Raw genomic sequence first — 15,385 nt, 5'->3', positions numbered from 1 at the left:
ATAAATCCATATTGTAAAAATAACTACAACTAAAATAAGTTTAGTCTGTAGATATCAAAAGGTGTAGGATGCACGACTGGACTATAGGTGTCACCATAAAGTAGGTCCTGTCATAGTGGACTCCGGAGGCAGGTCTGGGATTGCAAAACCAAACATGACCATTGTGTGACACTGTTGAATTAAAGGATTTTTCTGAAAAAAACATAACATTGGTGTATACATAAAAAATTTACATTTTGAGGCAAAGACCACATAGCTATTTATGATGTGAAACAACTGGTGTAATTTAAATGTTAAGGATAAAACCTTATAACCTGACTATAATAGATTATACAGCTCAGACCTTATAGATGTGGAGATTGAAAAAAAAAGCAAATCCAAAGATTGCCTGGACTCCCCAAGCTATTGAAATTTGCAATGGTGGAGAGGAACTCCTCCCTTGTAACAGGAAGAAACCTCCAGCAGAACCAGGCTCCATCGGTTGGGGTGAGGGTAAAGGGCAGAGGGAAATGGATAGATGAGAGAAAAGCAAACAAGAGATCACAAACACTGGAGCAACTGACAGGACAAGTAGACTTCAGATCAGACCTGTACAGCTCCTGAGTCAGAAATACCTGCAGAGAGATACAGGGACAGACAGGACAAGTCACAAGCTATAAGAGAGACAAGACCCAATGTGTATAACCTGGAATAGTGCATATATATATATATATATATATATATATGTATATATATATATATATATATATATATATATATATATATATATATATATATATATATATATATATATATATATATATATATATATATATATATATATATATATATACATATCATAAATACAGCAGTGTGAACAGGACAGAAAATGTAAAGCAAATGACTAAACTATGCTATAATAGCAAAACAGTACATGAGAAAACTGAATGAAATCAGGCTGGAGTCTATCCCAGCTGACTTAGGGTGAAGGCAGGTTACACCCTGGACAGGTCACTGTGAAGGAAAAATTACTCTCTTTCCCCTTATTAGAGTATTTCCTCGCAGATCCTATGAGTCACCTCAAATCATTCTATAGGTTGACCCTTGTTCCTATTCTGCTTATCCCAAACTGAGGCTGTAAGAATGTTTAGGCTCTCTCTGTACTTAATATGGCCCTGAGAAAGGCAGATGCTGCCATGAAACATGCTGTACCAAGACATGACTTGGTTATGATTACATATTGTCTAGTTGACATTCTTGAGTAGATAAGTTGTCTCCATATTGGGCCGTAATCTGATTATGGCTTTCCTCCCTAGTCCTTATATACCCAAGGTGGAAGAGAATCTTCAGAATTGATGCTGCCAGTGCTTACATCACCGTGTTGCTCGTTGTATCATTTCCCCTGATATCAGTAAACCTTATTCTCAAAATAAGCCATCTGAGTCTCCAGCGTGTCTCTGAATCTGCCTCCTCGTTCATCCTTTGACATCGCAGAATTCTCTAACAGTCACCAGTCAATCACAGGGTTACACAGAGAGACAAACAGTCACACTCACATTCACACCTATGGACAATTTAGAACATGCAAACTCCATACAAAAAGATCCCAGGCCCAGGCCGGGATGTTAACCGGAGATCTTCTAGGCTACAGTGCTAACCACTGCCCCACTGTGCAGCCCGTACTATTTAATATAAAGCAGAAAAAGCAAAGAAAGTACAAATGGATGTGACTAGGGCAGCAAGTGAGTGAAGGTGAGCCTTCATTACTGATGTTAAATTAGTAACTGCAGGACAGGATTTAATATAGAATGAGCAACTGTTCCACAGCCTGCTTGCAATAACTGAAAAAGCCCTGTCCCCTCTGCTTTTGGTGCGTTCACTGGATACCAAGAGGAGTAACTGTGGCCGAGGAGTAAATAATATGAAGTAGCATATGTTTCATGTACTGTATCAAAGGCTTTATAAATGAATACTAACCAGTCAAACCAGCAAACCTTTTTGTGATCGGTCTGTAATACCTATGTTTAATAACCAGCAACAAAAACATTAATAGGCAGCTGAAACCTTAAATCCATTAGTATTTATAATTCCACATTAATACAGTGGTCAGAGGGGTCCATTGTTTGTCTGACAAGTACTTTTGCTCTTCATACTTTTTAGTTGCTAATGGCCCAAAAAGTTGTCCTGCAGCTGAGTGGTTTATTTAAAAGGGAGAACCAACCAACTTTGATAGCTGTCTGGTAACAGCCCTGTTCCAGTGAAGGCCCCTACAGCTCAGTTCTTCACAAAGCCAAATAAAGATCCATTCTATTTTTAGGCCTTAGGCCCTCATCATCAGAGGAAACCCATGTGACTGAAAGGAGAGAAGAGGAGACAGTGTGTAAACTCCTTAACCCTGCATGTGGAGTGGGAGCTGCTGCAACAGCTGCAGTTGGAAGTGTGTGTAAGTGTGTCTAAGTGTGTGTAAGGGAGTGAGAGAGACAGTGATGTGCGCAGCCAGTAACTGGTTGACAGGATTTCAAAATGTTTATATATTTTGGAGTGATCCAGTGTCTCCTTGACCTATTTCCCAGCCTTTAAGGCATAGATCTGCCTGTGTAAATGTCTCTAACAATCTCTGCTCTCATTCATGTTTCGGGTGTAGTTTTTAGAGATGCGACATTCACCAACGAGTCAGTCATTTGAACGGCTCTTTTAAGTGAACGATATGTGCAAATTGCCCGTGCTTTCTTCATGTGTCACCTGCCCCTTGAGTCTGAGCTGTCCACGCTGCCTTCACATAAACGACTAATGACATCTCTAAGTTTGAGTTGTCCACAGCATCCTCCATTCACATGAATGTAGCTATATGCAGCTAACTTAGAGAAGTGTGAGCGCTGCCTGAGTCCAGCTGACTGGAGACTGGAGCAGAGTCACATTTACCGCTTTATCAGAGGGGAAGAAATATTAACAATGGAAAAAAAAAAAATGAGCCAGAGTCAAAGGAAATGTGACAGCATTTGGATGCACTTTTCTGGGGATGAAAGTAAAGCAAAATGCAATATTTGTCAGAAAAACATCTTTTTCAAGTCCAGGTTAGCAAACAACTTACACCGCCATATATGTATATATATACATATATATATATATATATATATATATATATATATATATATATATATATATATATATATATATATATAAATAAAACAAAAACAATGTAACCACACAAGAACATTTCAACAACACAGAAAAAAAATCTAAAAACAATAATTAAGAATGTATATGTGTGTGTGTGTGTGTGTGTGTGTGTGTGTGTGTGTGTGTGTGTGTGTGTGTGTGTGTGTGTAAAAAAAATATGAATAAAACTAGAGTATATATTGGTGGGATGTGTAAGTTTGAATTATTCTGATCCATATCATATCTTATAACTGCTACCACCGATGGTTTCCTTGATAAAAACATTTACCCCTGGTTGACTTCTAAAAGAAATGAATATAACGAGCCAGTCTTTTATACGGCTCTTTGAAAGGAACGGCTCCTCAACATCCAGCTCCCTTCAAAGAGCCATAAATCCTATCTCCAGTAGTATTCTCGTGTCCTCGCGACCTCGGGTCTTGCACTCGTGTGAGCGTGCCCCCAAATCTGATTGGACGGCGCGTGGCCGACGCCTTCTGACAGCAGCCAATTGGTGGCTGTGCGCGGGCCGGTTCCTGGACATCCTCTCAAGCAGTCGGTCTGTCCGCTCCGTCGGTCGTCTTGTCCGTCACGGGTGGTGGGTCTTTCCTTGTCTTGTTGTTTTGTTTCAGTGAAACAAGACAAGGAAGCGGCGGCGGGCAGCTCAGACAGCCAGCAGCCGGTACCGGTCACCGTGAGTCTCCGTCAGTGTTTGAGCGGACAGTGGAGAATGGAGCCGCTGGTAGCTGCTATCGACCAGGGGACGAGCTCCACCAGGTTCCTGGTGAGTTTGCTCAATGAGAGGAGCTGCCTCTGACTGTCTACTGGACTCCAGTGTTCAGCTCGTTGATTCCACCATAGAGCTGTTGCCACAATGAAGACTTTCACTGAGCAGAGAGTTGGAGGTGGAAATAACAGAGTAGGCTGACACACACTACCATTCAAAACTCTGGACACACCTTCTCATTCAATGCGTTTTATTTATTTATGCTATTTTCTACATTGTATATTAATACTGATGATAAACACTTTTTTGTTTACAACATAATATTCTTTTATAGTTTTGATGTCTTCAGTATTAATCTGCAATGTACAAAATAATTAAATAAAAACCACTGAATGAGAAGGTGTGTCCAGAGTTTTGACTAGTGGTGTAAATAATAACCAGTAGTGTGTAACCGGATACAGAGGACCAGGATAACTGAGTTCAGCTTAACTTGTAACATGAAACCAACATGTTGCTGTTCCAGCTGTCTGGTGTATTCCAACACGTGGAAGCAAACATTACAGCCACTTGGTAGAACTGCTGAATTGATCAGTTCTGCTGAAATGCAGCTAATGTTTACCAACACATGTGCAGCAGATTCATTGATTATGTCTGAGTATTAGAATTTGGACCTTGTGCTCATGAGAGAATCTGTATCCTGAGAGCAAGAATATTATCAGAAGTTCTGCACTGGTGATACAAATGAAACCAAAGCACTTTTAAAATACCGTCATGTGAAGTCAAAACACCGTTGAACAAGGCTTAATAGTATGTAAAAAAAAAAAAAAAAAAAAAAAAAGCACATCATAATCCTGTTATTTTGACAGACATTGTTTCAGGAGTCATGATTTTAATAGAAATGGTACATGTTTGCATTTTTTAAACTGAAACAAATCTCAAAATGAACGATGTGATTCCTACTGTGGCCTGTACAAAACAAGCATGGTCCCTTATGTTTAGGAAAATGTGATTTGTTGACTGAGAATCTCTGTAGTACCACAATACTGGATTTCTAATGGTATGCTGTTATACATTTTGCCGTTACTATAACATTACAGCACCTGTGATTTGAGTATTGCCGTATTGAAATTTCAATAGTTTTTCAATTAATTGTTCAGCCCTAAAATTGTACCAACCGATAAGTGTTGAAATGATTCTTGAAATGGCAGGGAACTGGCACTAAGACATACTCTGATTTACTGAACGACAAGCAGAGGAATGAACAGCTCACAACTCCTCTTAAAACAATCTGAAATTCTCTTTTGTGACAGTTTTGCAACCGTTTTGTTTAAATTTCTCTCTGATTTGCTCATTTCCTATTATTAACCAACAAAGACAAACACCTCCATCATCCCAGTTCTGTAGATGTTACTTAGAAATTTATCAGCCTGTCCTGAGGAAACCCATGACATTTGTCTAATTATTACTTACAGTCCACTGTTGAGAAAACAGTCAAATGAATCCTGTTGAATAATCCATTGTGATTACAATTGGAGCTCCTCAAGTAGGTCAGCTGGAAGCAATAACAAGGCTTTAATGCCAGGACTGTCAGAGAGCAACTAAATCTAAACTACTGCTGCCTCATCAAGGTTTGTTAACATCAGTTTGTTCACAGTGCTTCCAAAAAACAAAAACAGATCCATATTTTGAACATGATCAGCTAAGTGTTTTGCAGCGCCAGTCTACTTTATTTGTTGTGCTTATGGACACAGTTTAAATTCATGTAGTTAATAATTATGGAAGTCCACAGCAAACCTGTGCTAAACTTTACCCTGGATGTTGTTTTAATGAGGAACCAGGTCTTTGCCCAACATTTCCATCAGCTCACACTAAGGTCAGACCCACAAAAGGTAGATCTGGCCAGATGTTAAACTTTAACGTAGAAGGTTGTTTTTATGTTTCATGGGTAGACCATAGTCGCAATAAACAGCATGATGATAATAAGGAACTGGTAATGCTAAAATATATCGGTAACATATCTGAGCCTGGATCCTCTCAGTGTATTTAGCAGCTTGAATTTCCCTTGTGATTAGTAAAGTATCTATCTATCTACCTATCTACCTATCTACCTATCTAGCTATCTAGCTATCTAGCTATCTAGCTACCTATCTATATGAACTGCAAATTCATCCCTCACTTTTTGGAAACTTGACTTCAGCTTTAGTTAAAGTTTTTATTATCAGGAAATTCTTTGAATTATTCACGTTGATTTACTTAGTTTTCATACCACTGTGGAAGTTCTACAGTTGCCCAAGTTAATTACCCAAACAAAACTGACACAAATCTCCTAAGGCAGGGGTGTCAAACATATGACCCACGGACCAAAACTGGCCCGTTAGAGGGTCCAATCTGGCCCAAAGGACGATTTTTCAAAGTGTAAAAATTACAGAGAAGACATTAACTGCAGATTGTAAATTTGTAAAACTGTAAATTTTAAGTAATTTCTACATGTGGTTTATGGAGATAATCTGCTCTTTGAGGAAGCAGACAGAAGGTTCACACAATGCACTTGTCTTTGAAAAAAATATGATTGAGGTCTGTGGATTAACTCGACTTGTCATTTCAGTTGGAGAGGGATATTGCAGTTTTTCAAAAGGATAATGTTGACATGTGAAGAATCGCAGACTAAACACTGCTGAGGAAAGTGAGAAAATTGAAAATTGCTGTTTTCGAGCTGTCTTGATGGATTTATAACAATCATGACTTGTTTTAGACGTCAACCTTACGTGGTCAGGCAGACAACCAGGATCACATGGGAAAAACTGTGGAAATTGAAGTTGCTCACATTGGTGTCCTGTATACAGGACAAGTCTGACTTTGAATATTTGTGGTGCAATTTTGGCCTAAAATTACGTCAGACATCCTACTTCTGTCACATGCTCCGTCTCTTTTTACAGGGTGAGCTTTTCCTGTTTGCTGTCCAGATATGTGACTTCAACTGAATGTTACCTCTGTCTTAGCATCAGAACGGTCAGTCTGTGGCCTGCCCAGTCTTCCTAGCTTTCTTTTTAAGACAATCATAAAATACAAAGAAGTTCAGGTAGTAAAGCGACTGAAAACTACTAGTAGGTCAAATGTCCCAGAACATTGTTCTTCTTGGCCGTGAACTGTAGGGGCGTACTGTACTGTAGTGTAGTGTAGTGTAGTCAGGTGTTTTATCCTATTACTTTATTAGAGGAAGTGCTGAAGTCAGTCTTACTATAGGTTTCAACTAATATACTACCTTATGTTAATTCCATTCTTGTCTGTAATGGCTAGCTATTGTCTGTATCTGCCGTCCCTGGCAGCACCCTGGGGTGACAGATATGGTGAGTAATGGATTAAATCCTGCCAAAGATGATCATCTTTCTACTCTTTTCGTTGTTGTTCTTGTCACTGGAAAAAAAAGAAAAGTTACAGTCACTGGTTTGGGAAAATGATGTGTTGTTTTCAAACCATGACAGCTTTTTTCCTTGTTAGAAGAACATCCATCCATCCATCCATTATCTGTACACCGCTTAATCCTCATTAGGGTCACGGGGGGGGGCTGGAGCCTATCCCAGCTGACTCGGGTGAAGGCAGGGGACACCCTAGACAGGTCGCCAGTCTGTCGCAGGGCTACATACAGAGACAAACAATCACTCTCACATTCACACCTACGGGCAATTTAGAATAATCAATTAACCTCAGCATATTTTTGGACTGTGGGAGGAAGCCGGAGTACCCGGAGAAAACCCACGCATGCACAGGGAGAACATGCAAACTCCATGCAGAAAGATCCCGGGAAAGCCGGGACGTGAACCAGGGATCTTCTCGCTGCAAGGCGAAAGTGCTAACCACTACACCACTGTGCAGCCCCTGTTAGAAGAACCTTATTCTCAAATCTTCCTATTATCGTTTTTGCTCTTTATCTTTTTTGTTTCTGTTCTTGACATCTTTTGAACTGTGTGTCTTTATAGGTGTTCAATGCAAAAACAGCTGAACTGATCTGTCACCATCAAGTGGAGATCAACCAGAGTTTCCCCAAGGAGGGGTAAGTGACTTGAACTCCACCACAACACTATTTCTAGATGCTCTGCTACTTAGTAACCTGTAAATCTACAAGACCGATGTCTCTTGGTACCAGTGGTTTGATAAACTGTATGCAGCAACACTGAGTAAATGACAAATTTTGTTGATTTTTGAAGAGAAAATTGGTAAACACAACCCCTCCAACGATTGGACTTTAGAAAATGACCCTCTTGCCAAATGTTATTGTTAATTTTTATTTCAGACGCTGTTTAGCATAATTGCAAAACTGACAGGATTCCTGGTGAAGTTTCCCTCTTATATCTCTTCCATTTAGACCATTTCCATTTGTGGACCAATGACGTTTTTTCAGAAAAATTCTTGCTCTTTAAGATCTTGTGTTGACTTCTGCTTAACTGATATTTCTTAACTTTTCAGACAGTGGAAAAATGGAAGCTCTAGAATTGCGTCACCCGATGATGGAGAGATTGTATTTACTTTTTTTCACTTAATAATGATAATATGTACACTATCGTTCAAACTCACACTTTTATTCATGTGCTAACATAATTGCACAAGGGTTTTCTAATCATCAATTAGCCTTTCAACACCATTAGGTAACACAATGTAGCACTAGAACACAGGAGTGATTGTTGCTGGAAATGTTCCTCTGTCCCCCTATGTAGATATTCCATTAAAAATCTGTCATTTCCAGATAGAACAGTCATTTACCACATTAACAATGTGTAGACTGTATTTCTGATTCATTTAATGTTATCTTCATTGAAAAAAAACTTCTTTTCTTTCAAAAATAAGGACATTTCTAAGTGACCCCAAACTTTTGAACGGTAGTGCATTTGCTAAGGGACGGCAAAAGTTTTAGATGTTTGCCTCCTTTTGAACTTCAGTATTTTGACTCATACTTGATAAACCTTGATTAAAAAAATCTTCTACAACAGCCCAAAAATCAATACAAATGCTAAAGAAATACAGCCTGACTGAAGAATTGCAGATAGTAACAATAGTATCTTCCTTCTCCTCTGGTACGTTTTTACTAGATCACACAAGTTACAATTTAACTGCATTTTAGAGTAATTTCTTAACTTTATTTGATGCATAACCACCAAAGTCTGGCTTTTATTTTAGTGCTTGCTCAACAAGTTGGTATGGATGATACATTTTCAGATGTTACTGTTTATTTAAAATTTGGTTGATGAGCAACCTGTGGTGTAACCTGTTGTACTTGGGTCAAAAACATTCATGGCTGTGTACCTGCATGACTTGTAGATGAAGCAACTAATGCTGCACATTGTACGGATGCTAGTAAAGTAGTGTGATACCTTGCTGTTAAAAACACTGGATCTATGACTAGGCTTTAATTTGATTTATGTTTTTCATGACATTGATGATGGCCTGTTGTAATCCTGTGCTGTTTTCTCTATGATGCACATATCCTGTAGCTGCCGGTGGTAATTTAGATTATTTTGCAAGGTTATGACGACACAGGCTTGCTTGCAGAAAGACCAGTTTGGTGACAGGTCAATGCTTAGAGCTTTGAAGCATTTCTTCCTGAGGTGGTTCCACTGCATGGCTTCTTGGATCAAGCAGCTCCTGTCTTTTCTTCACAGCCTGAGTCAAAAACATGCCTTTTCTGCTTCTACAGGGAAATCTTTTAGGCCTTTTTGGTTTTCGCTGGCATGAATCCAGTGTCTCCCAGAAACTAACTGAGAGGGACACAGCAGCCATCTTTAACTGAATAGGGGTTGCTCTTTGCTTTCTGTCACTAGTTCTACAAACCTCACTCAACCAACAACGTTCGCCTTTCCCAGATGGTTTTGACCAGAGCTTTTGTGGCTCACTTCAACCTGGACTACATCTTTCTTGTTGGGTTCTTACGACAAATTCCTGGTGCCTTACTATAGAAATGGTATAGTCGACACAGTCTTCTGCCTTCCATACTGTCCCTTTCCAGATCTTATTACCATCTGTGTTTCTGGCCATGTGATCGTTTGTTTCAGCACCAGTACCTGAGTGAGATGTTCATCAGAGCAGTGTCAGAAAGGCACCACTGAAGTCCAAGACACCTCTGGATGTACTTACTGGCTTAGGCAACAGTTCCATTTACAGTACATATGAGAAAGATGTTTTGTAACCCTCAAACCTATAAAAGAGTTTAGAGACATAAATATTGTTTTACTCCAATTATAGAAAATGAATTGACTACAGGGCTGCACAGTGGATCGGTGGTTAGCACTGTTGCCTTGCAGATAGAAGTTCCCCAGTTTGCATCCCGGCCTTCCTGGGATCTTTCTGCATGGAGTTTGCATGTTCTCCCTTTGTGTGGGTTTTCTCCGGGTACACCGACTTCCTCCCACAGTCCAAAAACATGCTGAGGTTAATTGGTAACTCTAAATTGTCCGCAGGTGTGAATGTGAGTGTGATTGTTTGTCTCTATGTGTAGCGCTGTGATAGACTGGTGACCTGTCCAGGGTGTCCCCTGCCTTCACCCCAAGTCAGCGGTGATAGACTCCAGCCCCTCGCCTAATGAGGATTAAGTGGTTTATAGATAATGGATGGATGTATGGAGTTGGCTACAGTTTATAACGGATCTTTTGACAGCCGCAATAAAAATCAGGACGCACTCACACTGAATAAAGGCAGCAAAGAGTTATGACCTGTCAGAAATTCAACTGATTGAAAGGCAGAGAGTGATTAGTCTGGGGTGAACAATACAGTGTCTGTATGTGACTGTCAGACTGTAGCAGTCGCTGCAGCTGAGGAACACAACACACAACTAAACTGTAATGTCGAGGATTTTGTTTGCATATTTAGAAATGTCCAGTCGTCCAGGATAAAGCAGGTTCTGGATCTAGATGTGTGGCCTGTATGTTTACATGCCTGTATGTGTGTTTGACTCAGCTGGGTGGAGGAGGACCCCAGGGAGATAATGCAATCTGTCTACGAGTGCATGGAGAGGACCTGCGAGAAACTCTGCCAACTCAACATTAGCGTCTCCAATATAAAAGGTGAGACACTAATGGTGTGGAGTGCTTAAACCTCCATCTGAATGAGAGGACAGGTAACAGTAGCTGGTAGTCCCTCAACAGAGAAGTTGGCTACAGGTTTTATTGACATTTATGTTGGTATTGATTTCCAGCGGTGGGTGTGACCAATCAGAGAGAGACAACCCTAGTTTGGGACAAGGAGACTGGTGAGCCACTCTACAATGCCATTGGTAAGTATATTTATCTGTATGTTTTAGGATTTAAAATAGTTCCCTTTGTTACAATCTTTTTGGTTCTAAATAGGTGAAGTGTCAGATTTTGTCACTGAGCTGTGACATCATTATGTGAGCAAATAAGATTATGTAATCTGGGAAAGTGCACAGTGCATGACTTGGTTGCATCAAATTGTGGTGTCCTATGTCATGTCCCTGCCCGGCCAATCACCATCTCAGCAGAGATTCAATGAGAAAGCTAAGCAATGCAGTCACCACCCACTCAAACCTGACATTATTAGCAAAGACAAGCTTTCATTGTAACCCCAAGCACTTCATAGGGTAGTTCATCTGCAAGGCTTTCAAGCTCATGAATGGAATATAAATGGAATGTGAGTGATGTGTTGCGAGTGGGTTGTCAGCTGTTCAGTGTACACAGTGGGACCAGATAAAGGAATGTCCAGCTGGCTAGTCTGAAGCTACTTTGATTAAAATGTAAGTTAGTGCCTCGAATTATTCAAATGGTTTTTATTTGTAGGATATTGAAACATTGTTGGGTCTTTCTGCGTGGAGTTTGCATGTTCTTCCTGTGCCTATGTGGGTTTTGTCCAAGTTCTCCGGCTTCCTCCCACAGTCCAAAAACATGCTCAGGTTAATTGGTGATTCTAAATTGTCTGTAGGTGTGAGTGCGAGTGTGATTGTTTGTGTATGTAGCCCTGTGATAGACTGGTGACCTGTCTGGGGTGTTACCTGCCTTCACCCCAAGTCAGCTGGGATAGACTCCAGCCCCCTCTGTGACCCTAATGAGTATTAAGTGTGTATAGAAAATGGCTAGATGGGTAGAAATTGAAACAGTTTCAGTGAAATAACTGTTTCGCATTCAAAAGTTCTTTCTTAGTGTTCCTGTTGTTTATGCTATATGTTGCTATGATTCAATGGTGGTGCCATATGTTGTCTGAGATTATCAGAGTCAGTTTTGTTCCATTTCATCTTGTACTTGGCCTTGTTCAAGCATGTTAATGTTCCATGCTGTCAGTGGGTAGTTTTTCATGGCTTAGATGTGGTGTGACTGTCACTGACCAGATCATTCTGAGTGCTGTGACCAACAACCAGCAGAACAGGTGCTTTTGGTTCTTTATAGTTTTTGTGTCTACTTGATGCTGAGGCACCTAATATCCTCAGTATCAAGTAGACACAAAAATACATATATACCTTGTGAGATTATGGAATGTAACAAATTAAAATAACTCATTAAAAAAGAATGGAAATGAACAATTATACACTACTGTTCAGAAGTTTGAGGTCACTTTGAAATGTCCTTAACATTAAATGAATCAGAATACAATCTACACATTGTTAATGCGGTAAATGACTACTCCAGCTGGAAACGGCTGATTTTTAATGGAACATCTCCATAGGGGTACAGAGGTCCATTTCCAGCAACCATCACTCCTGTGTTCTAATGCTACATTGTGTTAGCTAATGGTGTTGAAAGGCTAATTGATGATTAGAAAACCCTTGTGCAATCATGTTAGCACATAATACAATAAATGTGTGAATTTTCATGGAAAACATGGAATTGCCTGGGTGACCCCAAACTTTTGAATGATAGTGTATATATGAAGCTAAGTAGTGCAATAAATGTATTCATTCTTTTAATTTTGGTTCACAGTACTGTAGACATTTTTTCATGAGACTAATGTAGATATTTCAGGTTCTCATGTGTGAGTCTTCCTCCTGCACTCTGTGTTTAGTTTGGCTGGATCTACGTACACAGTCAACAGTGGAGAGGCTCATCAACAAAGCTCCAGGCCGAAACAAGAACCATCTCAAGGTAAGAAATGATGGACAAGACATCCCTGTATGTTTCTGTTTTTTCATTCTGTTGGATTTTAAAATCAGGCTGTACTGTTCACAAACCTGAGAAATTTCACCACAATAGGGAGGAATACATTATATATATATATCAATGGAATATTTGATAGTGGTCTTGCCAGTGTATGGGGAAGTCAGTAGTGCTTTGAATGAAGAGTCTACAAGATTCTATTTTATATTTAATGGAAAGCATCCATAAACCTCCAACAGTGTGGCCTTGATCTCTTTCCTGATGATTTTTCTGATATGCGTGTCTGCAGGTTGAGGTCTTTCTTTCCAAAACCATGTGAAACATGTTTCTTCACAGCACAAGACAGGCCTTCCAATCAGCACCTACTTCAGTGCGGTAAAACTGCGTTGGCTGCTGGACAATGTGGACGAAATCCAAGAGGCAATGCTGGATGGCCGTGCCATGTTTGGCACAGTGGACTCATGGATCATCTGGGTAAGAGCAGTGTTAAACACAGACTGCATGTAAAGATAGATGAAGCAAGAGATGACATAATCCACTGGTTTGTATGGAGCCAAACTGAAGCCCAGAGAATGCCTTTAAAAGCTGATTAAAAACACATAGCTAATGTGTACAAAATCATTCCTATGTTGGCTAATGGGCAAGTTCAACCTGCTTGGTTTGAAACCAGCCTCTGTGCATCCATTCATGTATTATTTTTTCGTGAAGCACCCAGTTACCTTTTGTTTCTTCCCTCAGTGTTTGACGGGGGGCAGGAATGGAGGAGTCCACTGTACAGATGTGTCTAATGCCAGTCGCACCATGCTGTTCAACATTCACTCCATGGACTGGGATCCTGAGCTCTGCAGGTAAACAAACACATTTATGCACACGCTGAAGCATTATATGATCACAATTTGCTGCATTTAACATAATTGTCAGTAGGTAGTTGATTTCAGATTCAATTCAATTTCAGTTCACTTAAATTTTACTGATACAGCGTCAGTTACAATTCAAATTGTCAAGACAGAACCCATTTGCGTGAACCCCCAGAGCAAGCCCTAAGGCGACCGTGGCAAGCAAAAAACTCTTAACGGGAAGAAACCTTGAGCAGAACACGGCTCATATGGGGGGCACCCATCTGTCGCTGGCTGGGTTAGGAGGGACAGAATAGGTAGAGGGGGAAGGAGAGGGATGGGAGAAGAGGGGGGTGGGGGACAAGGGAATGTATAACACACATTGGTATACATGCATGATAAGAGAAACATAGATGATACATATAAAGTACAAGCCAATGTGTAAACTGATTCATAAGTTTACTGTCACGATGTACGGCTCTGACATTAAATATACTACATATATAACTGGTAAGTAAGATACAAAGAGTGTGTCGATGAGCACATCATGTATTGTAAGGTCAGTGCAGAGTAGATTGATGGAAATGGGCAGCTGGAAGCAGTGGGCTGGAGGAAAGACAGCAGAAGCATCACACATGGACATGATGGAGGCTAAGCCAGTTGGTGGGACAGCAGCCACAGATCAGAAGCATCCAGCTCTGGAACAAGGAACACTTGGAGAAAGGACACAGGGGGACACAGAGTGAATGCAATGCAATAATGGTATAGATAATAAACACATAGGTGATGAGAGAAGGGCTCGGTGCATCGAAAAAGGTCCCCCAACAGCCTAGGCCTATAGCAGCATAACTAGGGGCAGAACTAAGGGACGTCGAAGTCAGTTGTGCCCCATACATCTGGACTCCAACTGACCCGCTCAGGGTCACCCGAGTCAGCCCTAACTATAAGCTCTGTCAAAAAGGAATGTTTTAAGCCTGGTCTTAAAAATAGAGAGGGTGTCAGCCTCCTGAACCCAAACTGGGAGCTGGTTCCACAGGAGAGCTGCCTGATAACTGAAGGCTCTGCCTCCCATTCTGCTTTTAGAAATTCTGAGAACTACAAGTAAACCTGCAATCTGAGAGCAAAAAGTTCTGTTACGATGATATGCTACTATAAGGTCTTTAAGATACGATGGAGATTGATCCTTAAGAGCTTTGCATGTCAGGAGGAGGATTTTATATTCTATTATAGATGTCACAGGAAGCCAATGAAGAGAAACCAGTGTAGAAGAAATATGATCTCTCTTGGTAACTCCCGTCAGTTCTCTCGCTGCAGTGTTTTGGATCAACTGTCGGTTTTTCAGAGAGCTATTGGGACAACCTGATAGTAAGCTCAAAATTGCAGTCTGAAACAGTGCAGTTAGCAAATTCCAAACTTGCAGTTTAGGATATATAAGGTGTGACAAATGGGACTAATGCTGTAATTCAATTTTATTTAACTTGAGCAGATTGAGGGTGGCACACTGGCCCCCATGACCCTCCAGAGGATAAAGGGGTTGTTTATGTTGCCCATTGATCAATGACTACAATGTGCCCAGTCTCATAATTTAATGGCCACAG

At 40.4% G+C, this 15,385-nt stretch overlaps 1 protein-coding gene across 2 annotated transcripts in view; it reads left to right on the top strand.

Moving 5' to 3' along the window:
• The first annotated feature begins 3,681 nt into the window (after positions 1–3,681).
• Positions 3,682–15,385, top strand: part of LOC111564220 (glycerol kinase-like) — a 27,082-nt gene continuing 15,378 nt past the window's right edge. For both annotated transcript variants that reach the window (XM_023263688.3, XM_023263680.3), the window contains exons 1-7: positions 3,682–3,919; positions 7,840–7,913; positions 10,808–10,914; positions 11,046–11,123; positions 12,860–12,939; positions 13,288–13,425; positions 13,690–13,799. In XM_023263688.3, the coding sequence (XP_023119456.1) occupies positions 3,866–3,919; positions 7,840–7,913; positions 10,808–10,914; positions 11,046–11,123; positions 12,860–12,939; positions 13,288–13,425; positions 13,690–13,799 (641 nt within the window). In that variant the 5' untranslated portion in view covers positions 3,682–3,865. The remainder of the gene's footprint in view (positions 3,920–7,839; positions 7,914–10,807; positions 10,915–11,045; positions 11,124–12,859; positions 12,940–13,287; positions 13,426–13,689; positions 13,800–15,385) is intronic.

This window comes from Amphiprion ocellaris, chromosome 11 (genome assembly GCF_022539595.1).
Source record: "Amphiprion ocellaris isolate individual 3 ecotype Okinawa chromosome 11, ASM2253959v1, whole genome shotgun sequence".
NCBI classification, from domain to species: Eukaryota; Metazoa; Chordata; class Actinopteri; family Pomacentridae; genus Amphiprion; species Amphiprion ocellaris.
The sequence above is the reverse complement of the archived record's forward strand: the minus strand, read 5'-3'. Positions and strand labels throughout refer to the sequence as shown.